At 45.5% G+C, this 26,736-nt stretch overlaps 1 protein-coding gene across 1 annotated transcript in view; it reads right to left on the reverse strand.

Annotated features, from left to right (window-relative positions):
- FRMPD1 (FERM and PDZ domain containing 1) overlaps positions 1-26,361 on the reverse strand; it is a 29,798-nt gene extending 3,437 nt beyond the window's left edge. The window contains exons 1-15 of the mRNA XM_050716553.1: positions 26,306-26,361; positions 21,107-21,211; positions 20,097-20,254; positions 18,404-18,506; positions 18,224-18,269; positions 15,354-15,461; positions 9,647-9,742; positions 7,083-7,208; positions 5,832-5,951; positions 5,379-5,515; positions 4,183-4,309; positions 3,683-3,778; positions 2,257-2,439; positions 1,692-1,839; positions 196-1,008 (exon numbers count right to left, since the gene is read on the reverse strand). Of these exons, the coding sequence (XP_050572510.1) occupies positions 196-1,008; positions 1,692-1,839; positions 2,257-2,439; positions 3,683-3,778; positions 4,183-4,309; positions 5,379-5,515; positions 5,832-5,951; positions 7,083-7,208; positions 9,647-9,742; positions 15,354-15,461; positions 18,224-18,269; positions 18,404-18,506; positions 20,097-20,254; positions 21,107-21,207 (2,362 nt within the window). The 5' untranslated portion in view covers positions 21,208-21,211; positions 26,306-26,361. The remainder of the gene's footprint in view (positions 1-195; positions 1,009-1,691; positions 1,840-2,256; positions 2,440-3,682; positions 3,779-4,182; positions 4,310-5,378; positions 5,516-5,831; positions 5,952-7,082; positions 7,209-9,646; positions 9,743-15,353; positions 15,462-18,223; positions 18,270-18,403; positions 18,507-20,096; positions 20,255-21,106; positions 21,212-26,305) is intronic.
- Between the last annotated feature and the right edge of the window lie 375 nt (positions 26,362-26,736).

Genomic DNA, 26,736 nt, shown 5'->3' on the forward strand with positions numbered 1-26,736 from the left:
AAAGTACTCTTGATGAAGAGTGGCTTGCAGAGAACGGGTGTTCAAAGGTCTTTCAACAATCTTGGGAAAACTATGAACAGCTGAAGGATGCTCTTTCTCAGAAGACTGACATGGCAAACAGGCATCACCCTAGCTCAGGAGAAGGAAGGAAGGTGAGGACAGGAGATGACCTGCAGTGGGTGGGTACAGGTTTACCTGCCAGGGTGTCTGGGGGGCTGAGGCTGTCTGCAGCGTCGTAGAACTCTTCCTCTGAGCTGGTGTCACCAAAGCCTGGGGGTGGCTCCAAAATGAGATCGCTTGCTTCTGCTACCTGCTCCGCTCCACAGTGTGCCTCTTCCTGGGCAGAGGCATCTTTCCAAGGACTTCTTCCAGGGCTGTGACTGATATTGCTCTTCTCTACACTACCTGCAGGCGATACGCTGCAACACAGGCTGTAATAGCCCATGGCATTTCTGTCAGATAGCTTGGTCCCTAGCATAGACACACCTATGTCCACTCCTCTCTCCTCCCAGGGGCTGTGCTCACATTCATGCTCCTCTGCTTCTGGTACCTGCAAGAAACAGAAGAAGTCCCTGGCTTCTGCCCTTCTGGAGTCTTCTGCAGCACAAATGGGGAAGAAACTCTCATCTGAGTTGTTCATTTCGTGCACAGTTGGTGTGTAGAAGTGGAAGAACTCTGGCCTGGAGGAAGAGCAAGCTTCCAATTCATCTTCCTCCAGTGCATCCATTGAGTCACTTGAGCCACTTGTCTTAAACCCTCGGCTCTCTGTGTTGGCTGAATCTGAAGCCTCAGATGTACTGTCTGTTGTGTTGCCACCCGCATCGTGTTGGTCACTTCCTCCAGCTTGGGGCTTTGTGCTGTCCTTCTCTCGGCTGTGAAGCTCTCCCAGCTCCTTCTCGCACACAGGAGGGGTGCTGCTGTATGCTGCAGGCATGCCCAAGCAATGCTCTGAGGAGGAATCCAGTTCCCAGGAGTCTTCAGAATCACTGCAGGTTCGAGATTCATATCCTGTGATTTAAACACATCTGTCAGCCTGTCCTTTGCGGTGGCAAAGAGGAACCGCCAGAAAAGGGTTTACAAACTTGGTCACACAGTAGGGATTCAAAGCCCAGAGAACTCTGCCTTCAGTTCCTCATCAGTAAACAATGTAAAGACGCAATCTGACCTGCAGGGTCATAACCCGTAAGCGGAGGCTTGGTCCTTCCTGCCTGCTTTGTCTGGTTTTACTGCAGAACAGTAACCAAAGGGAGCTGCAGAAAAGCAGCCAGGCAACACGTTGCCTAAAGCCTCTGCCTGCAAACCCTATCAGACTGGAGTTATCCTTACAAGAGACAGGACAGCATGGCAAACATTCTCCTTCTCCTGGCCAGCAGATGCTGGGCAGAGGGTAAATTGTTCTGGAGGTTGGTAAAAGAGCGCAAGTGCTCAGTAACAGGTTTGCTATTTCAATGACAGAAACAGCCTCCACTTCTTGGAGAAAGATGATAATCACTCCTTCTCTCCCCCTGCCCAACAGGTCTGGGGTTCAAGGAAAAATGGCAGTGACACCAAGGCTGATAGTCTCAAAATTTTGTAGTTGTCACTGTTCATTCCCAGGCTACTGTTCTACCATGACACTGTTCTCAAGAGGGAATAACACCAATACTGCTGGATGATCCACCCACTTTCTCCCCATTCTTTGGCAAATTAACCTTCTTCAGCTGAGACACGGTGCGGTTGCTGTCTTTTCTCTCCCCAAGTAAATATGGAGGCATTCGCATCCACGAACAGTCTGTAGTAGCCAATGATGAGGCAAACAAGATCTTTTGCACTGTTTGATTCCAGCAGCAGGGTCAGCATCTTTTTTTTTTTTTTTCCAGTAGGGGAACAGAAAACAGCAACAATGTTAGAACAGGCAAACATCACCTGTACCACAATCTGCAGGAACATGCGGCACACTGAAAAGACATTTCCTCTCCCCTATATGGCCATAATTGTACAGCACTCTGTTTCTGTATGAAACACAGAGAAAGAAGAGAAATAGTTTTTGTTGTGTTTTCTTTGATAGGTCTCACTGATAAAGCACAGCAAGAATAATAACTTTTCTTCACTCATTTGGTATTCTTCCTATAAGCTCTCCCTTCTTAGCCTTTTGTAATAATGATACCATCGGCTTAATGTCAGATTTAATTAAAAAAAAAACAGTGTGCATGATTCCCCCCTTTTTCTCTGTCCCTGACAGAGTGACATGCTGGCTACCACAAGAGCACCACTTACCTTCAGATCCTGTAGGTAGATTTTTACCATGCTCACTTTCTCAGACTCTTCTGTAAGCTCCACCCTGCTGATGTTTGCAAACTCTGCCAGACTTGTTATGATGTTTAGCTTGCTATTGATAATCTGGCTCACCCCATACTTGGCACCCACCAGCAATGCAACGTATGATTCTCTGTCCTGTAGCTGTAGGGAGAGAGGTTGAATCTTTGGTTGAAATCTAAGCAGGAACCCATTTGCCTGTGCTGGGCAGGGACTCCTCAGCCACCCGTTCTTTTGTGGTATCTTTTAACACTGGACTCCCTTTACAACTGGACTCTAGCCAGCTGCAAAGGGAGCCCCCTGTTACTTACAGGCCATCAGGTCACCTGCTCCTGGCCGTTCTCTTCTCTGACTTGGGGACCGCCAGTTTCCGGGTGTCCCCAAGGCAGGTGGCCCCAGAGGTGCACCAGCCATCTAGCAGATCCAAAGAGGTGGTCAGCAGCAGCTTGCTATCAGAAGTGTCACCTGGCTGGCTGTGCCACATAGACCTAGTAAGACCTACTGGAGCTGGCCAGAAACTTCAAGAAGGCATTTTTGGTTTTGGAAGCAATATCAAGACTTTCTGTTAGGATCAGACACTTAAAAAAAATGTGTTAATGCCCATATAGTTTGGCAGAAATATTTCAATTTGCACATAAGTGTAAACCTAGACATTACTGCAAACCATTCAGAAAGGTCCTCCTCTGGTACAGGCCCACCTACACTGCTCAGCACTCTATGAACTGCTTGTGGTCCATCATTCATTACAGATCCACATGGGGAGAGGCAACTAGCCAAGAAACTTCTTGCCTGAACAGTGTTCTTTTTTACAGAAAGGTTTAAGATTGGCCAAAACATTTTCATAACAGTTGTTTTTGAAACACGCTCAGATCTTAATCTTTGAATGCCTTTTGACATTCAAAACATGGACAGAGTTCATCTGAAGGGCCAGTCACAAACTTCAATTAGGAAACTATGCATAATTATCAGGTAACTGTTACTGCCTTCTGTGGAGCTATGCTGAGTTACCCTTGCAGACACCCTGACCAATAATTACCATGATGTCCCAGGGCAGGGAAGAGTGGTATTATACTGGAGCTCATTGAAACAGCATCAGCAGAGCCAATGTTGCATTTTCTACAAGCATCAACAAAGCAAAGACATGGAAGAAGGCTCAGCAGCTAGTCTTACATCAACAATGTAGAACAATATTTAAATATTCTTGCTTTAGATAGAGTTTGCTTTGGTTTAGACCTGATCTTGTTCACCGGTGGAAAAAAAAGGGTAAAACTACTCCTTGTGTCCTGGATTTCCAGTTATTGTCCAAGTACACCGCATGGAAGATGCACAGAGGAGGCATTGAGACAGCATATCAAACCCCAATTACATTGATAAACAGCACTCGTACCATCAGGGTGGCATTAAAGATCTTCCCATTGTACATCTTCAGGTCACTCAGGATTTGTAGGTAGTTCAGACGCACTTGGACTGCTGCGAGCATATGCTTCATTTTGCAAGAGAAGAAACATTGTTTAGAAACGTGACAGAGAATAAGATTTGTCAGGTAGCCTATTGGCTAGAAGACAATCTTTTCATACAGGACACAGTATTTGACCAACACATATAGCTTGCTTTCCATATGCAATAAATCTGAATAGAACCATACTATATTACCACAATTACCATCTGACAACTGCACAAGCAAACTGCATCACAACACACTATATGGGGAAATTAGGGTGCATATGCTGCAGAGATTACAAAATGAAAATATGAGGAGAAAAAAAAAACAAACAACAAGCAGTCACACAGAGAAGAGACCCGCACAGGAAAGACATGCCCTCTGTGGCCTTGAGAAATGCTGCCAGCATTCCAGGAAGCACCTCAAACACAGGCCACGCATACTACCTTCTGCCGAGGGTCCAGCAGGATCTGGTTCCGCTTCATATGGTAGCTGATGGCTTTCTTGATATCCTTCCCTCTCATGTTTCGAAGCAAAGTTGGTGAGATGAAGTTTTCAATTCCCCAGTCTCTCCTGCCAGAAAGACAGGAAGGGGAACAAAAGAGGTCCCAACTGTGCTGTCCCACAACAACAAGGGAACATGCTGAACGGCAGCCAGCTGATGGGGTTGGAGGAACATGTGGTCTCATGCAAAACGCCTGTTATGCAGGAGACAATCTAAAAGCTCAGTAAGCATATTGGTCTTGTCTGTCCTTGCTACGCGCAGGATGAAAACTCTGTCTTTACAATCACTTTACTTCGGATACATGATTACTACATTTCAACATCTCTGGTTCCCTAGACCCAAAAACATGGCACATCTGTTTTGCTGAAAAGTTTACTCAACTGAAGCATTAAATATCCACGAACTAAGAACGGTGTACTTGTCTGTACTTGCTTCTCACTCTCCACTAACAGCATGTGGTTGAGTATGTCTGGCTGTACACAGGGAATCAGTGGCACTGTATAGGGTGGTTTTGGCTCTGTGGTGCAGTTACAGCACAAATGCCAGTTACTTAATGATTGACCCATGACAATTGCTTAAAGCATGGCTGGTCTTTAGGGAAAGTGTGATCTAACATCACTGACAGGCAGCACGGCACACCTGCTGCTTGTGAAAACTTTTTCTGTATTATTTTCCAGATCTTATTATTTCACATAAGGACTGAAATTAGGTATTTCTGGGAAAGTTCTGGTGGGTGAATGGATGTAAAGTACTGACTGTGAAAATTTGGTGATTTTTCTCTCTCCAAATTACAGCTTGCATATTTCAGTATACTGGCAGAAGCAGCTTCAGTAAGCACAATTAAGCAGGAGATTTGCAATTTGATGTCCCTCCTGAACCAGGATCAGAATCTCTGTCTGCTTAGGGACATGCTCAGATGTTGTAATACCCATACTATTTAGGCAACTCAGCAGGTTAAAGACAGGGAGGCTCAGGCAGCTACCTTGCACTAAAACAACAGGCAAAACGAACAGACTATAGTCTCTTTGGGTCAGAGACAGTCTCCTAACTGGAACTAAATACTAGGCAAACACAGAGCTGATGACACTATTTCTTCCAGGCTTACTCACAACATAACACAGAAATTTTGGAACTTACTCAATGTATTTCAAGGATACTTTCTGTGGGTGAGCACAAGCATAGATTCTCTCTTGTATGTGTAGAGCAGCCAGACGTAACGCCACACTGCATTTCATTTCCACAGCAAACCTTTCCTGAAGCACATCGCTGCAGCTCTGGAACAAATAGAGCTCAGTTAGCATGATGTCACTACCACGAAGCTCAAAAAGAAGTCAGGATAAGACCTCTTATATGACTACTACAGGCCAAATAGAGGGAGTCACCCAGCTCATTTCATTATCATTCTGTTAGAAAGCCAAGCTCACAAACTGATTTAAGAATTTAATGCAAGTTCAGTACAAATGCTTTATTCTTATATGCTCTGCATTTCATATTCATGTAACTGAACTGGCTTAAAGCATGCTTCAGTGTAAAGCAGAAATGAGAACTGGATGGGAAAAGATCCAGAATTATGAAATGCCTCAATTTCACCTGCAGGTAGAGATATTCGAAGGCAACTGGGTCTTCCTGCAGGAGGTCTAAGGGATCCTTTGGGACAAAGCAAATTCTGAAGAGGCACCGGTAGTCATGGGATTCTCTTTTTTGGACCACCTGCAATGGACAAACAGCATCATACCAGAACAACTGGTGCAGTCCCTCCATACATGCATACTGAGCACCTGGCTCATATGGACACACAGAAATCATTCAAAGCACTGGCAAGTGGGATGGCTGCAGATCAGCCACTGTTCTTAGCAAACACAGGGAGATGCTTCTGCATTTCTATCTTAGATTCTTTTTCTGGTTTTTGCTTCTTCCTGTGGTAGTGCCCAAGCAGCATTTGATAGAACTTCATTAGTATCTACTGATCTCATATTTGTAGCATAAGCATGACAGAGGTTTCAAGGCCATATGAAAATTGCAAAGGGGCAGGTTTCTCTGCTTTAAAGTTTGGTCTTAAGATACAGCAGCCCAAAGCAGACACTTGGATCATCATCGTAATTTCACTACACTGTAAGATCCCTGGGTTATCTATTAGCATATTTAATTCTGGGCAAATCCAGTACAAGTTAATCAACAAAATCTACACAGAAATTCTCAGACACATGCTCAAGGGATGGATGGTATTAGCTACCAAACCTCTCTGCATTACAGTGGATCACCAACCAGCAAAGTGTCGTGTTCATACTGCTGACTCACAAGTAGACTCATTCTCCCAAATTAGATTAGCTCAGAATTACTAACAGAACAACAGAATTACTAACAGAGCTAACCCCATGTTTGTTTCTTTATTAGCAATTTGATCAAAGTTGGTGCTTGGCTGGGTTAACTCTCTTTGACTATCAAGGAAACTGCAAATGGCTCAATACACAGCTATTTTAAGACAATTTCAACCGATCCTCTGTGTTGATGGGCCACTCTGATAGGTGGCACAAAGCATACTCGTCCCGATTGCTCTACATAATCCAAGCCATATCAGCCTGTGGGTATTGCTCTGCAAGTTCTCTAAAGGGAGTGAGGCACTTCTGAAAGGTCTGTTTCTCAGGGGGCTCTGGCTAATGCAGTGGTAACACATGCAAAAAGCAGAGAGAGAAGAGGGAAGCATCTCTGGAGATGGGGCCAAGGCCATTCTCTTTTGTGACACCTGCGGAGCTGGGCCTTCTCCACACCTCACGGGCTACAACCCACTGGTGTCGGTGGCCCCCAGCACAGCTGTGGGGCCACGCGAGGGGTTCTCCACACCTGCTCAATGAGCTCCTCCTCATGCAGCAAGTGGACCTTTGCTGCATTGTACTGCTCCTCCAGGGTGAGGGCGAAGTGTGCAATGCTCCGGATAGAGAGCTTCTCCTTCAAGGTGAGAACAATATCCTGGGAAGGGAAAGCACATGGATGGTCAAATATTTAAATATAGTTGTTGATCAATACTAGCACACTGAGTGTAGACGATTCCAGTCAGCCTCTGGAAGCTGTGTGGGACAGCAATGAAAAGGCAGCCAAGGGCACCCAAAGGCACCCAAGAGTCTCTGCAGCCAAGAACAAGCTTGCTGCAGCAACATAGCAGCAGATTTTTTAGTGGTGTTTCACAGGAAACCAGTGCATTCCTTTCTTCACTGACAACTTCTGAACACAATGATCTGGACAGACCACTGAGGTCTCAAGGTTAGAGAAAGCCTGTAAGTTCATCAGAAGTGGAGGTACAGATGATGACAGACTCTCTGTGATGCCAAGCACAAGCTTGGTGGTTAGCTGCTGTGCTATCCCAGCGGGCAGCCAAGCAATGAAAGTGTACATCAGCCAGGCAGGACAGTGTTCAGAGCCACCCACGTACACTGATGCTATCCAGTGGGCAATGAAGGGAGCCAAAGGAACTGCAGGGGAAGCATGGGAAGAGCAGATGAAGGTAGGAAAACACATTATTTTTAGTAGGGCAGGAGGTCAAGGGAGGGAAACTGCAGCTTGCTGTAGAGTTAAGAGTGCAATAAGATGCAAATCTTCAAGGTGTAGTAGGCATCAAATTAATTTCCTAGAGTTCCATGGCCTGGGCTGCTTCATGTCCAAAGTTTTTGCATTATGGTTTTTAAGTTTGGTGGTTTTGAACGCTTTGTCACCTTCAATTCTAATGTTTGCTGTTAACCATTCTAGCTTTCTAGAACTCTACAACACTTTTTGAAGAAAGTGAAAAGAACTGGTGAAAAACATTTTTCTCCACCAAACCCCAAGAATTTGGGACCATAATCATTAGTGAAAATCTTACCAAAGTCGATGTAATGTTTCAGTTATATGAAGAATTCTGTTGGAATATTAAATGTCATTGAAATAAATGAGTTTGTTTTTGGCAAACAGAAAACATTACATAAGGCTTGACTAAGTACAAACTGAATCGGAACTCCTTCAATGCATTCAGTTCTCACGGGGTGAGCATAAATATTTGACTTGTATCAGTTTTATATAAGGATCTCTACAACAATACAGGAACTTTAGAAAACAATTATTTCAGAAAGTATTTTACACATTTGAGTGTTACTGTGAGGATGCTGGTGAGGGTTTCACTCAACTCCAGTACGGAAACTGTTGTTCCAGGTTAGAGGTGAGGAACGCAAGTCAAACATGAGGAGCTAATCCATCTTTTAGAAGTAAATCCCTTGCAGATGGACATCCAAATATTTTTTCAACTCATTCCCCACTTCCTCACTGCCTCCTTGTTTTATTTCACTATTTTCTTTTTATCTGCCAAGCAAATGATTCTCTCAAGGTTTGCAGGGACTTCAGTGCATGAGAGACCATAACAGTTTTGTGAAGTTGGGATGAAGTAGACAATAAACCTCTTTTTCATGAAAGTCTTAATTGCATTACAAATAAATTCTCCTTGCTTTGCCCTGAATATTCTTCCAGCCCAATTATGTCTAGTCTGGTCATCACGTATCTTTCCACAGTGACTGCACTGCTGCAGGAAAATATTTAACACTTAAAAGAAATTACGGCCTGCCATCAGTGTGAACGAGCAAAGTTCATTAACTCCAACAGAAACAGTGAGCAACACTGCAGATCAGGCCAGAAAAACTCAGTTTGTAGGCCTTAGTCTAAATATGACAATTATGGAAAGTGTTGGATTAATGGCTTTAGAACCTGGTGCCTTGTATTTTGAAGAGAATGATGGTTAACTCATCTGTGATGCTTCCAAGCACAACTAATCCTAGGGAGGTGGTGCTGCTTTTTCATCTCAAGGGGTTCATTGGTTTTCATGTCCCTGCAGGGAAGATGTTTTCACCAATGCAGAAATGAGGCTGCAACATGGACATGGGCTTCAAATAACAAGGCACAAGTGCACTTGCTGAGCTCACACAATACCCACACCTGGACTCCACTCTCCACGTCCCAGGCCAGGAAACTTTTTCTCCTTCTCAGGTATGCACATCATCAATGCTATATTAAACAACCTTCTCCTCTGCATTTGGTCATGTGGTTTCCTAGGAAAGCAAAGTTTGCGTGGACAGTTGGTGATCTGTCAGTCCTCCAAGCAAGCTGTCTTCTTGCACAACTTCAACCGCACTTCACAAAGTTGTAGTGGTCTCCTAGCCAAGCTTCTGTAAGTTCTGTGAAAACCAGTTGCTGAGAAGAAAACAAAGAACCAAAGTAAAGCTTCCCCTTCAGGGAGGACAAGGAAAATCCAGCTTGATCAGCAGCAGTTGGCAATCCAATTGGCACCAGCTGGCCAATGCAAGCAAGAGGTTCCAAGTTCCACTACATGCACTGTTGCAACTGGACTGAATAGAGGTGGTGGGAATGAAGACAGATAACCAAGTTACCTTTACAGTAGTGCTTGTCTCAAACCTGAAAGCTTTTGTCTGCCCATTTTCCAAGTATACTTTGAGAACGTTTGGCATACAAAGAAGAGAATTCCCCTGCAGAACAAAAGAAACAACACTAATTAATCATTGGACATTATGCCTCTGGGCATCAGGCTGCTCTGCCTGACACAGTACATCCTGGTATAAATCATAGAATGGTTTGGGTTGAAAGAGACCTTTAAAGACCGCCTAGATCCAATCCCCCTGCCACGGGGTGGGGCACCTTCTGCCAGATCGGGTTGCTGAAAGCCCCATCCAACCCGGCCTTGAACATCTCCAGGGATAGGGCTTCCACAGCTTCTCTGGGTAACCTGTTTCAGTGCCTCACTGGCCTCACAGCAGAAAATTTTTTCCTTATGTCTAATCTAAATCAAACTTCTTTTAGTTTAAACCTGTTACCCCCTTGTCTTATTACTACAGGCATTGGTAAAAAGCCTCTCTTTATCTTTCTTATAAATCCCCATTGAAAGTATTGAAAGGCTGCAATAAGGTCTCCCCAGATCCTTCTCCACGCTGAACAGCCCTCTCAGCTTTTCTTCACAGGAGAGGTGTTCCAGCCCTCTGATCAGTTTTGTGACCCTCCACTGGACCGGCTCTAGCAGGTCCGTGTCTCTTTTCCTGGGCCGAACACAGTACCCCAGGCAGGGTCTCATGAGAGCACCAAAGAGGGTGAGAATCACCTCCCTCAATGCCATGCTTCTGTTTACGTAGGTGTGCTGGGTCTGGCTGGGATGGAGTTACCTTTCCTGCAGCAGCCCACACAGTGCTGCGCTCTGCACTTGCAGCTAGAACAGCGCTGGTATCACACCAGTGTTGTGTCTACTGCTGAGCAATGCTGGCACAGCACCAAGACTCCCTCCAAACCCCACAGAACCACCAGGCTGGGGGTGGGCAAGAGGTGGGAGGGGAGACCACCAGGGCAGCTGACCTAAACAAAAGGGATATTCCATACCATATGGTATCACACTCAGCAATAAAAGGTGGGGAAGGGGAATGAGATGGGGTGCTCTCATTATGAAGACGTCTGTCCTCACAAAAAACTCCTACACTTATTACGGCCCTGCATCACAGTCTGTAGCTGAACATCACTTATTGATGGGAAGTGGAGATTTTTCTTCTTTTCTCTCTGCTTCCACACAGCCTTTGCTTGTTTTTTCCCTCTTCCTTTTCATTTTAATTAAATTATCCTTATCTCAACCTGTAAGTTGTTTTTCTTTTTTCTTTCCAGCATACTTTCTTCTCGCTTTTCTTTTGAGTTATGGTGGTGTTTGGCTGCCCAGACAGGTAAAATCACCAGGGCAGGTTAGGATATGACTAGTTTTTTGCAGGCACACATTGCCAGCTCATATATAATTTTTCATTCACTAATATCCCCATATACTTCACCACAGGGCTGCATTCATCATCCAGTCTGTTCTGATTAGGGATTGTCCCAATTCAGGTGCAGCGCCTTGCACTTGGCCCTGCTGAACTTCATGAGGTTCACATGGCTCCACCCCTCAAGCCTATCAAATGAAAATCTTTCTCTACTTTTACAACCATCTTTTATGGCACCACTTATTCTGTAAATATGTTCCTAGGACAGAGCAAGGGAAGGAGTCTAACAAATACCTTTACCATAAATCTCCAGCTAGTTCAACAGCTGCACATGGCCCAGATATGCCCACCGTCTGGTTCCCACATAGCATAGGAAGACCTGACAGATACTGAAAGCTGAGAGCTATCCTCCCACCTTGTCGAGAAGGAGCAATGGCTGTCGGAAAAGACATCTTCCCATTACTGGGCACCAGGCAGCACTAACCTCCCACACTGACACTTTCCTCCCACTGGCAGCAGCCATGCCTTCAGCTCAAGACCTATCTAAATCCTCCATGCTACCAAAAAAGCACCTCCCTTGAATGCTCTGGGAAGGAACTGGAAACATATTATATTCTCTCTCTGGGGCTGTCTAGAGTTGCACCTTCCACATTCTTCCTTTAGTAGAGGTCATTTGCACCGTTCTTCTTGTTTCTAGCCTTGCTCTTGTTCTTCTTCCGTACTGAGAAAGCTTACTCCTCCATCCTTGGACTTGACATTCAGCACATCTTTCTTATGTTCTTGAACCAGCATATTCCTCCAATTTTAAAACAGTTCAATCTACTTGTCACGACACTACCAAGGTTGAAAATGGCATTTCGAAGATGATCTCTCCTACGTTTCATTCGCTGTGCAACACCTTATAAATCTCACAACCTTAGTTGCTTTTGATAGTGAGTCCATATGCCATGTAAGTACCACAAGTAAGAATATAAAGTCACTTCTGAGTTTTGTTCCTTGTTTCTCCCCTCCCTGTTTTGTTGGGTTCAAACAATCTACAGTCACCACTGAGAAAAATGAGCAAACATTGCGACTGCTCCTGAGCACAAGCTCTAACTCTTTCATGCTAAGTAACATGAACACATCACATCTTTGACAGCCTTTGCTTCCTCCATCAATTTCAGAAAAGTGATGCTGGTTTACACCTAATCAACTATTTTTCTAGTAGCTCCACGCATTGTCATATGAATATCACCTTGTACAGCCAGAACTTTAAGTCGATATATAAATTCTCATATACAATTTAAGTATCATCACTTTCCTGGTCAGATCCAATTAACTGACCAGAATATCCAGATGGGATTTCTCTCCTTTCGTGCAGGCTCTGATAGACTACTATGAATTCATTCTGAAAGCTTCAGCTATTGCTTAAGCCTGTACCCCTCGTGTTTTGTCTGGTACAAGCTTGATTTACTCCAGATTACAGCTAGGCCCACAGGTTCTAGTAATACATTGACTGATGCTGACTTCATGATCCTGAGGGACCTGACTCTTGCATATCATTCAGCTGTATGGAGATACGTACTGAGCTCGTAACATAAAATGGAGGCTGGGTAACACTGAGGCTCATCAACAATTTATGTTCCTAAACTGTAGTTTCAGGTTTCAACTGCAAAAGGCAGCTTCTGGGTTCCTTCCAATTGCCACAGAGATAATTTAGTCATCAGCACCAATGCTCCATTAAAATCACAAGAGCGGTGTTGTTTACTGAAACAGGAGTCTCTGCAGTTTTTCAGGGCCATGATACATTTTTGCTTGCCTTAATATAGCACTCCTTCTAAAAGAGGATAGTTCTGAAACATGCAAGCAGAGTATATCTAGTATCTGCTGTCTATGCAAATACTGCTTTTCCAGAAAGATGTAATAAATGCTCTCCTGCTCTGGATAGCATGCCAGGGAAGTAGTGGTCCTAACATGCCCAGGTGCAAGTACCAGAGAATTCACACTGTGCCTGTCTGCTAGGTTGGTGACATCCAGGACATTCACCTCTGCTCTGACGTAGGGGGGAGAAAAGGAAAGTGATTAAAAGTTTTCCACATAGAAAGCTCTGCCTGAGCTCACTGCCAACAGAGATGAGAGACAAGAGACAGCCCAGAAGAGAGGAAGAAAAGGCTAGTTTAAAAAAAAATAGCTAGAAAAGGCTGTAGGTTTTTTTTGTTTGTTTGTTTTTTGTTTTTTAAATAGGTAGGGGATAGTTTTCATTACTGCAAAGAGGAAAAAAAGCATGATTTGGTCAGATCTTAACAACTGAACAGCACTAATAAGTACGGGAAAGGATGAGGGGCATTTTGAATAATGAAATTCTTCATTCCAGAGGGAAAAGGAAAACTCAACATAGTTAAAGACTCCCAATTCACCCCAGTTCATCCCAACCACGTTGAACTTAGTAAGTTATACAAAAAACAAAAACAAAACCACACACTTAAGAGCTGTTCTTACTTTAGGATCAGCTACAAGTATTCTCAGTGCTTGCCTTTTTCTGTCACAGTAAGACCCACATCTACTCAGCTCATTTGTTATCAGTACCAGAAACACTGTGATAAATTTGCAGCATCTCTACAGCGAGCCATGATCTTGTTTCACATCAGAACAGCTGATCCCAGCTCAGGTTACAGGTGGTCTATCACAGAGCCAGTTGTGAATGCCTTGCAGACACCCTCTGCAAGGATATTGTGGTGTAATTGCCTAAAGTAACTAGGAAAATAAAACTAATATTCACATTTTACAGAAAATGTACAGCATTGAAGAGACTTTCAGGGTAGGGTGTAGCTGCATTACCTGAGCGTTCCCTAAGGCTTCCAACCTTAGATGCTATCGCACTGGGGGAACATGGTGTGCTGACTCTAAGGAACAGTACGGAGCATAGACTGGAGTGGAGACACCATGGCTAGGTTCTCTAGGTTCTGTGACCAGGTGGGGACTCGATTGTTCTAGTGCACACAGAGACCGATAAGCCGCATTTTTTGTTACCCTGAGCCAACGACCTGTCATGTTTTGACAAATGCTGTACTCTCGTGTACTTTTGCTCATTATAATATCATTATAATACCAAAACACACCTCCATCCCAAAAGCTACCCGCCTCCAAGGTGCGACCACCCCTCACTGAGCACGCGCTCTGAATTTCTTGGAGCCCATTCCTTTAAACAGAGACAGGAAAACTTTTCACCAATCATAACTAAGATATGCTTGACTAGAGTCACTCAAGCTCCACCTAAAAGATAGAAAATAATATAAATTGGCCTATGAGAGAGGGGATGTTAGGGAAGATACCATCGTCAGGGAATACACCATCCCAAAGACCTCCTGACTCCTGGGATCAGTCAACGGGCTGAGCCTCTCTTCCCCCCCCCAAATGGGACGCCTTTGGGTGAGATTTGAACACTTGGTTATACTGTGTGTCTCCGTAGAAACTTAGAAATCTCTATAGAGTCTTTGTGCCTTTTAACATGTTAATTTCCAGGCTGTGTACCTGTGTTATTTCATGCATGCTAGCTTGCTTTTGCAGACAGTAAGTTATTGCCGGCAATCCAAAGAAGCTGTGTACCTGCTGCTGTAATAAATTGCACTTAACTGCATTGTTCCTAGCTGTGATAGTTCTCATTGAACGCAACTAGAGTAAGGGCGTGGTACATTATTGGTGAATCTGTGACCGTGGTAGTTCAGTACCCTGAATCTGACTGGACTTGTAACGGTTAATCGGCTACACCCCTTAACGCAACAGATATGAAATACAATAAGCTGTCATCTTAGCTTGAGAACATGTCAAATTTATCTACAAAGCAAAGTCTCCAGTACCAAACTCTCTGAACAGAATGGCATGCAAGCACTGCTGAAGGCTAGGAGGAGATAACCCAGATACTTTGGCAGAAAAAGAACGAGCATTAACAGCAGGATTCACCTCTTATCTTCAGGGTTAAGATTTGTCATGCCCAAACTTCAGTCTACTATGGAGAGAATGGCAATTCAAGAGATGACTAGTACATCTCTTGGTAGCAGTGGCACAGCTGTCTAATGCTGGCATAAAGTTTACATGGTGGCAAAAGGATAGAAGTAGTACATGCAGGTATTTTTCATTAGCCCTAATAAGAAAATGAAAGATAAAGCCTTCTGGAGATGCCAGCACTTCACCAGGTAGCACAGGAAACAAGATGGGTCCAAATGCCTGGATGAAAATCCAAGTCAGGCAAGCACAGTGAAGGTACAGCCATTCTACGGGTCCTGGCCATGTTGACCCAGCCCAGCATGGGACCCATTTCTTCTCAGCACACAGTGCTCATAGTGCCCACCTGCAGCCATGCCCCACTGACCTGTGTGTGTCCATTCACCAGCACTTCCTCTGCAAAACGTACTTTCACAGGGTTTGTTTTCAGTCTCGCCCTCTTCTCTGCAGTGAGGAACGATGACTTAGGCCCACCCTGAAAAGATTAACAGCACTCAGTTGGCAGCTCAGCCTGTTGTACCTATGCACAGAAGAAGCAGCCCACAGTACAGTCATGGGTGCAGTCACAGCCAATGCTGCTTACACCACACCACCTCGCACCTACAGAAGCGGGAGACATTAGGAGTCTCTCATCTTCCTGCACAATCCAGGCATGCTGCAGGATTTTGGACCCATCTGGGCAGTCACTGAGCCCAAACCCAGGTGCCCACTAACAAGTGGACAAACATGCAACACATGCTGCGCACAACCAATTTCACTACATATTTGTTCAGTTGCTGTGTTTAGGCATCTGCCCAGCTCCTGCAATGAAACCAGGATCCTGCAGAAAAACTGTTAACTCAACAGCTGGCTTGCGATGGGTATATGTATATATAAACACAGTATACCATAAACTGCCACACACAGAGTGCCTGAAGTCATAGACAAAAACTCTTCTGTCAACGTATCACACAAACACAGCAGTATATGCAGCACTTTGCAGCACTGATGCGATTTCTAGAGCATACTGACGTATTGCAAGTGTTTAAGAAAACTGCAAGGCTAAAAAGACAACTTGACGTCATCATGCTGCTGTCACATAACCACAATTTCACCATGACACTTTCACAAGAGATAACATGAGCTTAGGAACCACTAGGTTTTTGTACCAATAGGTCCCTCCTCTTGTAAACCATGATATTCCCTACAGAGATGCCAACAGGCGATCAGAGGCAGCATCTCTTAGTATCCACCCAAACAGCTTCCAGGTGGAGCACTTACCACAGTCTCAGCAGAGGCACAAATGCCTCCCAGCCTGCCACAATCATCTTGCTCCAAGCCCATTTGGCAAGGACAGCGGAAGAGAGGTGGGCAGGAGTCTCTGTGCCCTGCTTGCAAGTCCTTCTAGAGACTGCCAGGGCACAGAGAGCATCATGCCCATCAGCTACTCCCAGAAGAGCCTAGAACATCCTGTCTGGCGTGGCCAGAGCAGCCACATCAGAGGGTCTGATATCCATCGGTGGGAGGCGTTACCTCTCAGCTCTAAGCACAGCTGCCTTCAGAGTAGGGCAAGAGCCAACCCCAAACCCAAGAGATAAGCTGTAGCTGTATTTGGAGGTGTCCTTAAAGTGACCTGCAAAGGAAAAGACAAAAATGGATTTGTGTCCCATTTACTTCTAAAACAATGCATGAACGCCTGTGAAGGGTTTTTCCAAATCCCATAAAGGGTTTTCCTAATCTTTTTTCTCTCTGAAAAGCAGTTGCATTTCCCCTTGCTGGCTGACATTCAAGTCTTGTACATCTCTCATTTTTCCTTTATCTCCAAAGCTAGACCAAGCACTGGCAAGACTGACTGATGTCCTGGATATGGGAAATCAAATTAACAAAAGACAGGAAGCCACCGTTCACAGGGTTTGCCTAACACTTTTCTGTTATTTTGGCTTTGTGTACATCTGTTCAATGCCAACACGTAGGAGACTTAGTGCAGGAAAAAGGTATTTAAGAGGCTTTGTCTTTAGTGCATTTTCACTGAACGGTCAAGAAACCTCATAATCTTAAGCCTGAGAGCTCCAGCAACAATTCTGAAGGAGACCAGACATTTTTCTTGTTTCTAAGAACAGATCTAAATTTAAAAGTCCAAACAATCAAACGAAAATCACTCCCCAAAATGTTTGGTAGAGGGGAAAAAAAACACCTCCTACAGGCCACTGTCATACATTAAAAGAAGCCAAAAAGCACACAAACCCGATTTTGTCCTTGCTTTGCAGCTCAGCTTTTACACACTTTGAAATCTACGTTGGCACACACGTTATGCTGGCAGTACATCCCTGCTGGTGATTTTTATACTATAGGAATGGGCAACCAGCACTAAAGTTTGTACTAAAACTTGGCTTCTCTTCCCAAAGTAGGATCAACACCCAGGTCCCAGACCTTACTAGAGATAGATCAGGGAAGGACAAACCAGCCAGCACAAGCAGGCTTGCTTGCTCAGGAGAGAGATGGAAGAGTAAAGAGCAGGAGAGGAATTTATAGGCCAGCACTTTGCTCAGCTCAGTCACAGGGCCTGCTGAACTATCAAGTGGAAATCCTCAGGTGGTAATGAATAGGCAGGCAGAGCGCAGAGAAAAAGGGATAAAAGTTTTCCCACACTCAGAAAGAGTGCTAGGAAGCACCCGAGGTTTGAGAAAACCTCAAGAGCTTTCAAGGAGCATTGAGGGTGAGGGGAGGGTGGTGAGGGGGCTGTCCACAGCCTCAGCATTTGCCTTACAATTCCTGGGGTGTAGAAGGCTTCCTGACCCCCCCGGGGCCAGGACAGCTGTGGCACATGGGGAAGCACCCACACTGCTCCTGGCAGGCTGGCACGAGACATGGCATGCTGGGCGAGATGCCTGTGGCCTGGGGGGCGGCCTCCTCATGGCCAGGCCCTCCTGGCTCACAGGGCGCTGATGCAGAACCATGGCCAGGCACCTCCTGAGCCCTTCGCAGGCTGCCTCCAGCTCCAAATCACTCACTGAGCCCCTCACATGGGGCAGGTTCTGTGGGGTCTCTTGCCCCCTGCCCAGGGGAGCTGTGAGGCATTACCACTGATTATCCCTAGAAGCTCTTCAAAAGGCACAGGTGTGCACAAAGGCAGCGGTTCCTTGCAGCTCCCTCACAGCTTCAGTCAAGCCCATGCATCCTGCATGCCAGCCCATCTGCCCCACCTTCCCAGGGCTGCCCAGGATGGGGAGTGCTGAGAGTGCTCAAGAAGCCATTTACCGACGTACTGCGCAGGACGGTTAGGAAGAGCTCGTCACCAGCCTCCCTGTAACAGAGACAGATGCAATCAGCCAGGGTCAGCAGCCGCTCGCGCCATTGTAACCCCTGGTGAAAGTGGGTTCCCACCCCTCCACTCTTCACCCTTGTACCCTTACCCAGACAGGGTGAGCAGGACCATACCTGATCATGTCAGCCACCCGTTCAATGGACATGTCCTCTACCATGGTGGAGTTTATCCGGAGGAGCTGGTCACCTGGCAGCAGCTTCCCATCAGCAGTGCTCCCTGTGGACAATTGGCACACTGTTAGTCATGCACTGGCAGACCTCCTGCCTAGGGGATGCACACTGAGCTCTCTTCCCACCCACCACCTCCTTGCCTCAGCAACTCCCTCTGTATGGCACTATAAAAAGGGGCCAAGAGGTTTGGGGCCCTGGTGCCAGCTGGTACACGCAGCCCGTATTCACACCACCTAGCCTGGGCTTCCCTCTGGACCTCCAAACCACTGAGCAACCCTCTTGTGCATGCCTTGTCCATTGTCACAGCGCATTACACAGCACTCACAGGCACTGTGTGCCTTGGGCACAGTGGGGATGTTCATAGGATCTTGGGAGGCCACGGGATGACTGAGAGGGATCACCAGACTTCCTGCTACACTTCTCCCTGGGAGAGACAGGCTACGCTCCTGGCACGATGATGCCCCTTGGCCACCCAGGAGAGCATGGAGGAGGTCTTTTCCACCACACGGGTTGCTGGGAGGACCCACAAAGAGGTTTCCTAAAGACTAACAGCTGCAGGACCCAAGGGGCTACAGGGCAGGTAGACTTCTGGTCTGAAGAGCAGTAGTGTGCAGGCAGCCCCTGGCTCCATTACCATGAGGCTACCAGTCAAGGTATTTAATTTCTCCACCAGACAGGTTTGCCCACACAGCACACTAGCACCCAACACCTGTCCCCTGGGCACCCTGACACACAGAAAAACACAGAACACAAAGACAAAGGGCTGGAAATAAACACAGGGCTTTTAGCCATGACCAAGACTTAAAAGGACAAGTTTCTCTGTGCCTGTTTTAATAAAACACTGATGCTTTCAGATTAGGAAAAAAGAAGAGCCTAACAGAAAACACTCCCTCTACATTTTTTACCCTTCAATACTCCCAGCTAATTTAGTCACAGGTTTCATATGGGGGGATGTCACAGCCTACATAGCTTGCTGGAGTCAGAGCCCAGACCACTCTTCTGCTACCTTTCCCACACCATCTACCTGTCCAGCTTGGGCAGTTTTTCCTCTGGCTGTCAGACTGTTACCAATGGGGGTACAAAGCAAGATTTTTGTGTATCTATTAGAAGAAAAAAAAAAAACAAAAAACACCTTAGAAGCAGAATTATGTCCCTTCTTATGGGGAAGAGTTGATTTGCTTGACCTAAGCAGAACTCCATCTAGACTGCCTGTATCTAGCAGTGATCCTCTCCCTGTTACAGGGTGTTAAGCCCAGATAGCATTTTCGGCAACAGGATCTCACTGCAGAGTAAGAACTGTAAGATTAGATAAAATTCTTCCTTGGCATTTCAGATTCAACTCCAAAAAGAACTTTGCTTTCAAGCAGCTCTTTGTGTCCCTCAAGATCAGCTGTGTCTGAGTGCAACCAGACAATTCATGGTGAAGCTGGCACTGTTTCAGATTTCCTCTGTGTTGTGAGAAAGCAGACAGATGTTCAAGCACTCTGCACGTCACAGGCACACAGGCTTTCTCTCCTCAGAGATCAAGGTTCATATGCTAACCATAGGCATCTGGCAGGAGTTTATCACAAAGGCCAACTGGGACAGCTCAGGCTTCTCACACGTATGGTTGTAGGGACAAGAAAATGGTGCTTACCTGCAGTGACAGATGCAATTGTAAGAGGAAGGTTTGGGCAAATCTCAAAGCCATAGTGATGGAGGACCAAGTCTTTGTATACTGTGACAGTGAGCTTGACATGGCTGGCAGGCTGGCCACTGCCATCCCTGGTGACATTTGTCACAGGCACTCTGCCACTGTGAGACAAGAAACTAGTTGTTAAGATATAGTCAGATATATATAGTGTATATATATATATATATATATATATATAGTCAGATATATATAGTAAGATATAGTCAAACTGGTATATTAAGATATAGTCAGAAAAAATGTTATCAAAGGGGCTTAGATTCCACAGCTCCCCTGATTTCAATGGGCTGCACAAGTATACAGAGAGGTCAGAACTCTTTTGGGTACCCATGGGTGTCCCCATGGTGCGCAGGCCAGCAGTGCTCCCCTGGGCTCCAGGGAAATGTGAAGATCACAGGCCAGCAGCACCAGGCAGTTGCAGCCACAACTCTTTCAGCCACCTCAGTCTGGTGGTTGCATGGAAGGAGAACTCCAGGTGAGCCCTGCAGCAAGCCCTGACCTCCATGGGTCCAAGCAACACCTTTACCCAGCAATGTGGTGAGAGAATTTGCAGCTCTCAACTCCTGCCAGGATTCCATACAGTTTAATTTTGATTCACAGACCTTAGAAAAGCAAAGCAGATACAGGCCAGGATCTCTTGCAAATGCAACACTGCCTTGTCCTTAAGACCTGGGCCAATGGCAAGACACAAGAGTTAAAACCCCATCTTCAAGAGAAGCACATTTCACATTGAATGGTATTGTGTTTCTGTAGGTGTGGTTCACACAATAGGAATGCGTGAAAGAAGGAACATTTGGCCCACTGGAAAATGAGGGAGATGCTTGAAAACATTGCTTATTTCTAGGGAATGCAGTATGCATATTTTGAAGGAACTGAAACAGTGAGTGAGAACCGCAACCTGTGACTTCCCATGTTCATTGGAAACAAGCTTTTGTTGTTGGAAATACAATGTTTACCTTGATGCACCATCCCGGGAGCGATGAAGCCATTTCGCTACCATTTGCTCTATTCTACATGCTTTACGTGTCTGGATTAAGTTAGTCTCCAAATCTTCCATTTACCTGAAAGTGACAGAAATCACAGGAAAAAAAAAAATCACACAAGATTGAGAAATCTAGACACTGTTCAGACTTAACAACACCAATTCGCAACTCCTGTGTAATAAAGAGATCCATCAGCACCTTGGGAAAAACATATGCTTTAACAGAGGATGTTAATACCTGTAATACTTGCAATGATTGTACCTACCATCCAGTTTCCCGTGCCAGTGCTTTTGTTTTGTCCAGAGTGGTGGTTATACTGCACTAAATTCTCATGGCAGAGAACAACCTAGTAGTCTCTGCAGTCCTTTCTCAAGGTTTCTGGATCCTGCAATTTGTTCTCTCAGAAAGGGAAAACTGAGCTTTCCTATGACTATAGGAAATGCCTGGGATCTCCAATTAATGTGGTCCTGCCCAGGACCACATCCAGACGGTTTTAAATATCTCCAAAAAGGGCGACTCTAAAACCCCTCCGGGCATCCTGTGCTACTACTGCTCAGTTGAAAAGTGCTTCCTGATGTTCAGTGGGATCCTCCTGTGTTTCAGTTTGTGCCCACTGCCTCTTGTCCTGGCACTGGGCACCACTGAAAAAGATTCTGGCTCCATCCTCTTTGCACCCTCCATTCAGGTATTTATACATATTGAGAAGATTCCCTCTCAGGCACTCTGTTCTCCAGACTGAACAGTTTCAGCTCTCTCAGCCTTTCCTCATAAGACAGATGCTCAATTTCCTTTATTGTTTTCATGACCCTTTGCTGGATATTCTGCAGCAGCTCCATGAATCTCTTGCCCTGGGGAGCACAGAACTGGACACAGTGCTCTAGGTGTGGCCTCATGAGTGCTGAAGAGAGCGGAAGGATCACCTTCCACAACCTGCTTGGCAATACTTTCTTTCCCTAATGTAGCCAAGAGTACAGGTGGCCTTCTTTACAGCAAAGGCTCATTGCTGGCTCATGTTCAACTTGACGTTCACTGGGCCCTCTAATCATTTTCTGCCAGGCTGCTTTCCAGCTGGGTGGCCCCCAGCACGTCCTGGTGCCTGGGGTTGTTTCTCTCCGGGGCAGGACTTGGCACTTCCCCTTGTTGAACTCTGGGAGGCTCCTAACCCAACAGCACATTTCTCCAGCCTGTAAAGGTCCCTCTGAATGGCAGCACAACCCTCTGGCCTATCAGCCACTCCTCCCGGTTTTGTCATCTGCAAACTTGCTGAGGGTACATACACTCTGCCCCATCATCTAGATCATTAATGATGACACTAAAACAGGACTGGACCCACTATTGACCCCTGGTATACAGTGCTAGCTACTGGCTTCCAACCCGATCTTACACCACTTATCACCACACTCTGGGCCCAGCCATTCAGCCAGTTTTTGATTCATCTCAATGTCTGCCCATCCCACCCGTACATCAGCAGCTTCTCTACGAGGTTCTTATGGGGGGCAGTGTCAAAAGCCTTAAAAAGTGCAGGTAGATAATGCCCACTGCTCTCCCCTCATCCATCAGGTTGGTCATTTCATCACAGAAGCTTATCATATTAATCAAGCATGACTTCCCCAATGTGTATCCATGCTGACACCTGCTGATGATTTTCTTGTCCTTCAAGAATTGACCCTTGACTGCCTTGGGAAGGCAGATAACTAGTATATCCCCTCATTGTAAGGGGTTTACTGGGATTAATGTAACCACAGAAATTAAACGTAGAGCAGTAAGGAAGGAGAAAACTGGGTGGCCTGTGCAAGCTTCTGCACATAGCTCATAAACTTATATTGAGTTCATAAATGATCTCATAAATGAACTTCTCTAAATGAAGTTCATAAACTTAAACCTGTCTCTGGTAAAACTGATCTAGAGTACTGATGTCTACTAATGCTGGAACTCTGTGAACATATGTGGTTCCAGAAATAATCAGTGAAGTGAATAGCTCATTCTGGATCTTCTAATTAAAAGTTCTAGTTAAGCAATATGAAAACAGTCACTCACCCAACCTGCTCCTTGTGCTTGTACCCCCTACTGTCAAACCTGTGGGATGGGGCATGACACAAGCAATGGAGTGAAAAAGTGCATCTACCAGGGTAGTGAGGAATGCTTCCCAACCCTCCAAAACAGGTTCTGTGAAAAAGGTTAGGCAGTCAAAGACCCAAATGAAGTGCCTCTATACACAAATGCACACAGCATGGGGTAACAAACAAGAAGAGCTGATAGCCACTGCCCAGCTGGAAAACTGCAATTTGATTGCTGTCACAGAAACTCGGTGGCATGAATCAAATGATTGCAGTGCAGCAAGCAATGGCTATGAACTATTCAGAAGGGACAGACAAGGAAGGAAAGGTATGGGAGATACCCTCTGCAAAAAATGGGACTGACTGCACAGGGAACAGCAACGCACAGATTGAGAGCTTATGGATGAAAAACAGAGACTAAGCCAACAAAGGAAATTTTGTGGTTTATGTCTACTACAGGCCACCTAATCAAGGGGAGGATGCTGATGAGTTCTTTCTTCAGCAACAGGAAACATCATGCTCACAGGCCCTGACCCTGCTCAGGGACTTCAACCAAACTGACATCTGCTGGAAAAGTGGCACACCAAACTGCAAGCAGTCAAGGAGACAACTGGAGTGTGTTGAGGATAACCTCCTAGTACAGATGATAGGAAGACCAACAAGAGGAGAGATGTTGCCAGACCTGTCATTCACCAATGCGGAAGAATTTATGGGACAGCTCAAGACTGCAGGTAGCCTGGCCTGTAGTGACCATGTCCTGGCAGAATTCTCAATCTTGAGGGATACAGGATAGGCAAAAAGTAGAGTCAACACCCTAAGCCTCAGAAAGGCAAACTGCAGGCTGTTTAGGGGACTATTTCATGAGATCTCTTGGGAAACTGCCCTAAGAGATGAAAGGGAGAATGAGAGCTGGGAGATATTTAAAGACATTTTTCTTGGGGCACAAGAGCTCTCAATCCTGACATGCAAGAAGTCAGGCAGGGAAGACAGTAGACCAGTTTAGCTAAGTCAAAACCTCTTAGCCAAACTCAAAACAAAAACAAAGTGCACAGGCAGGAGATACAAATCCTGGAAAGATTATAGAGAGATGGCCTGAGAACACTGGAAGTGTACCAGGAACAACAAGACACAGATGGAGCTGAATTTGGCCAAAGATGTGAAAAATAACCCAAAGGTTTCTTCAAGTACACAGGACAATACAGATAGATAAAAGAAACTGTGCACCCCACAACGAGTGGTACAGGAGACCTGGCTACAATCAACATGGAGAACTCAACTTCTTTGCCTCAGTCTTCACCGGCAAGCCACACCACCCAAGTTGCAGAATCCAAAGCCAGGTACTTGGAGAATGACATAATGCTGACTATAGGAGAAAATCAGATCTGAGACCATCTAAGGAACCTAAAGGTGCACAAGTCCATGGGACCTGATGATATGCATCCACAGGTCCAGAGGAAACTGGCAGACGAAGTTGCTAAGCCAATATCCATCACATTTGAGAAGTCACAGTAGTCTGGTGAAGTTCCTGCTGACTTAAAGAGGGGAAACATAGCTCCCATATTTTAAAAAGGAGGACCTGGGAAACTACAGGCTAGTCAGTCTCACTGCCGTGCCTGGCAAGATCACAGAGCAGATCCTCCTGGAAACTCTGCTAAGGCAGACGGAGAACAGGCGACTGGTGACAGCCAGTGTGGCTTCACTAAAGGCACGTTGTGCCTACCGAATTTGGAGGCCTTCTATGATGGGGTTACAGCACTGATGGATAGGGAAAGAGCAATTGAGATCATATACCCGGACTGTTGCAAAGCATTTGACACTGTTCCTCAGGATCTCCAAATTGGAGAGAGGCAGATTTGATGCACGGACAACTCGGGGGATAAGAAATTGGCTGGATGGTCACACTCAAAGAGTTGCAGTCAACAGCTAGATGTCCAGGTAGAAACCAGTAAGAAATTATGTCCCAAAGTGTCCACACTGAGATCAGTACTATTTAACATCTTTGTTGATGACATGGACAGTAAAATTGAGCGCAACCTCAGCAAGTTTGGAGATGACATCAAGCTGTGCAATGTACTTGACATGCTGCACAGAAGGGATAGCATCCAGAGGGACCTTGACAAGCTCAAAAGGTGGGCCCGTGCAAACAACGTGAGGTTCACCAAGGTCAAGTGCAAGGTCCTGAGCCTGGGTTGGGACAATCCCAAACATGAATACAGACTTGGTGACAAGTGGATCTTGCAGCCCATGAAGCCAACCACATCCTGGGCTGCATCAAAAGCAGCATGGCCAGCAGTGTGAGGAACGTGATTCTCCCCTTCTGCTCTTCTCTCGGGAGACCCCACCTGGAGCCCTATGTTCAGCTCTGGGGCCCCCAGCAAAAGAAGGACATAAACCTGTTAGAGCACGTCCATAGGAGGGCCACAAGAATTATCTCTGATCATCCAGAGAGCTTCTCTCATCCTCTTATCTTCAGATGGCTGGAACACCTCTCCTACAAAGAGGGTTTGAAAGAGCTGGGGTTGCTCAGCCTAGAGAATAGAAGGCTCTGGGGAAACCTTACCGCAGCCTTCCAGTACCTAAAGGGGGAAAGACAGGGAGGAACTCTTTAGCTGGTAGTGTAGTGACAATGGGCAATGGTTTTAAACTCAAAGAACGTAGATTTAGATTAGATGTTAGAAATAAATTCTTTACTACGAGGGTGGTGACATATTCAAACAGGTTGCCCAGAGAAGTCGTGGATGCCCTGTCCCTGGAAGTGTTTAAGGCCAGGTTGGATGGGACTTTGAGCAAACTGGTCTAGTGGAAGGTGTCCAGTGGAAGGTGTCCTTGCTCACAGCAGGGGAATTGGAACTAGATGATCTTTAAGGTCCCTTTCAACCCAAAGCATTCTGTGATTGTTTTAGTCTTACTGAAATGAAGAACTGTGGCACTGGAATCATCTGGCTCAGATCTATTTAATTCATTATGACTTTAATTGCACCTAAAAATGTTAAAAAAAAAAAAAGTTGTATCTTTTGAAGATGTGAAGGCCAGGTCAGCTTCCAGACCCCAAACTTAATCTGCCAGTCCACCTCTCCTCTATAAAGCCAGCTCATTAGTAACTTTAATATCATACCTTCCAAGTTACAGAAAGCCTGTAGCCACCATTCTCATTACTTGTTCAAATGCTGGAAAGAACTGTGGGCTGCAGGTGAATCAAATGCAAAATGAATCAGAAAATATGTTTGCATCTACAAAAAGTCATAAAGAATATCAACCCTTTGTATTTCAAATATTGACAAAGAAACAGAATCACCTTTCACACTGTCTTCCACTCAATCTGCAAGATTTGTAAGCCCCCAGCTTCCCTTGTAGGTCTTCTGCTCAGACAGTAAACTCAGCAGAACAGGGACATTCTTTGTTATGCTGAGATGACAGCAGCTGCTGATCCATGGCAGAAGCTCTGCTGCAAGAGAAACATTAGTAAGTTAATATCAGAATAACAAGATATAAAAGAGATGCTTGGAAGCTGACAGAAACGAGGCATGAGACATTTTGTCTGAACAC

Source organism: Cygnus atratus, chromosome Z, assembly GCF_013377495.2.
Source record: "Cygnus atratus isolate AKBS03 ecotype Queensland, Australia chromosome Z, CAtr_DNAZoo_HiC_assembly, whole genome shotgun sequence".
NCBI classification, from domain to species: Eukaryota; Metazoa; Chordata; class Aves; order Anseriformes; family Anatidae; genus Cygnus; species Cygnus atratus.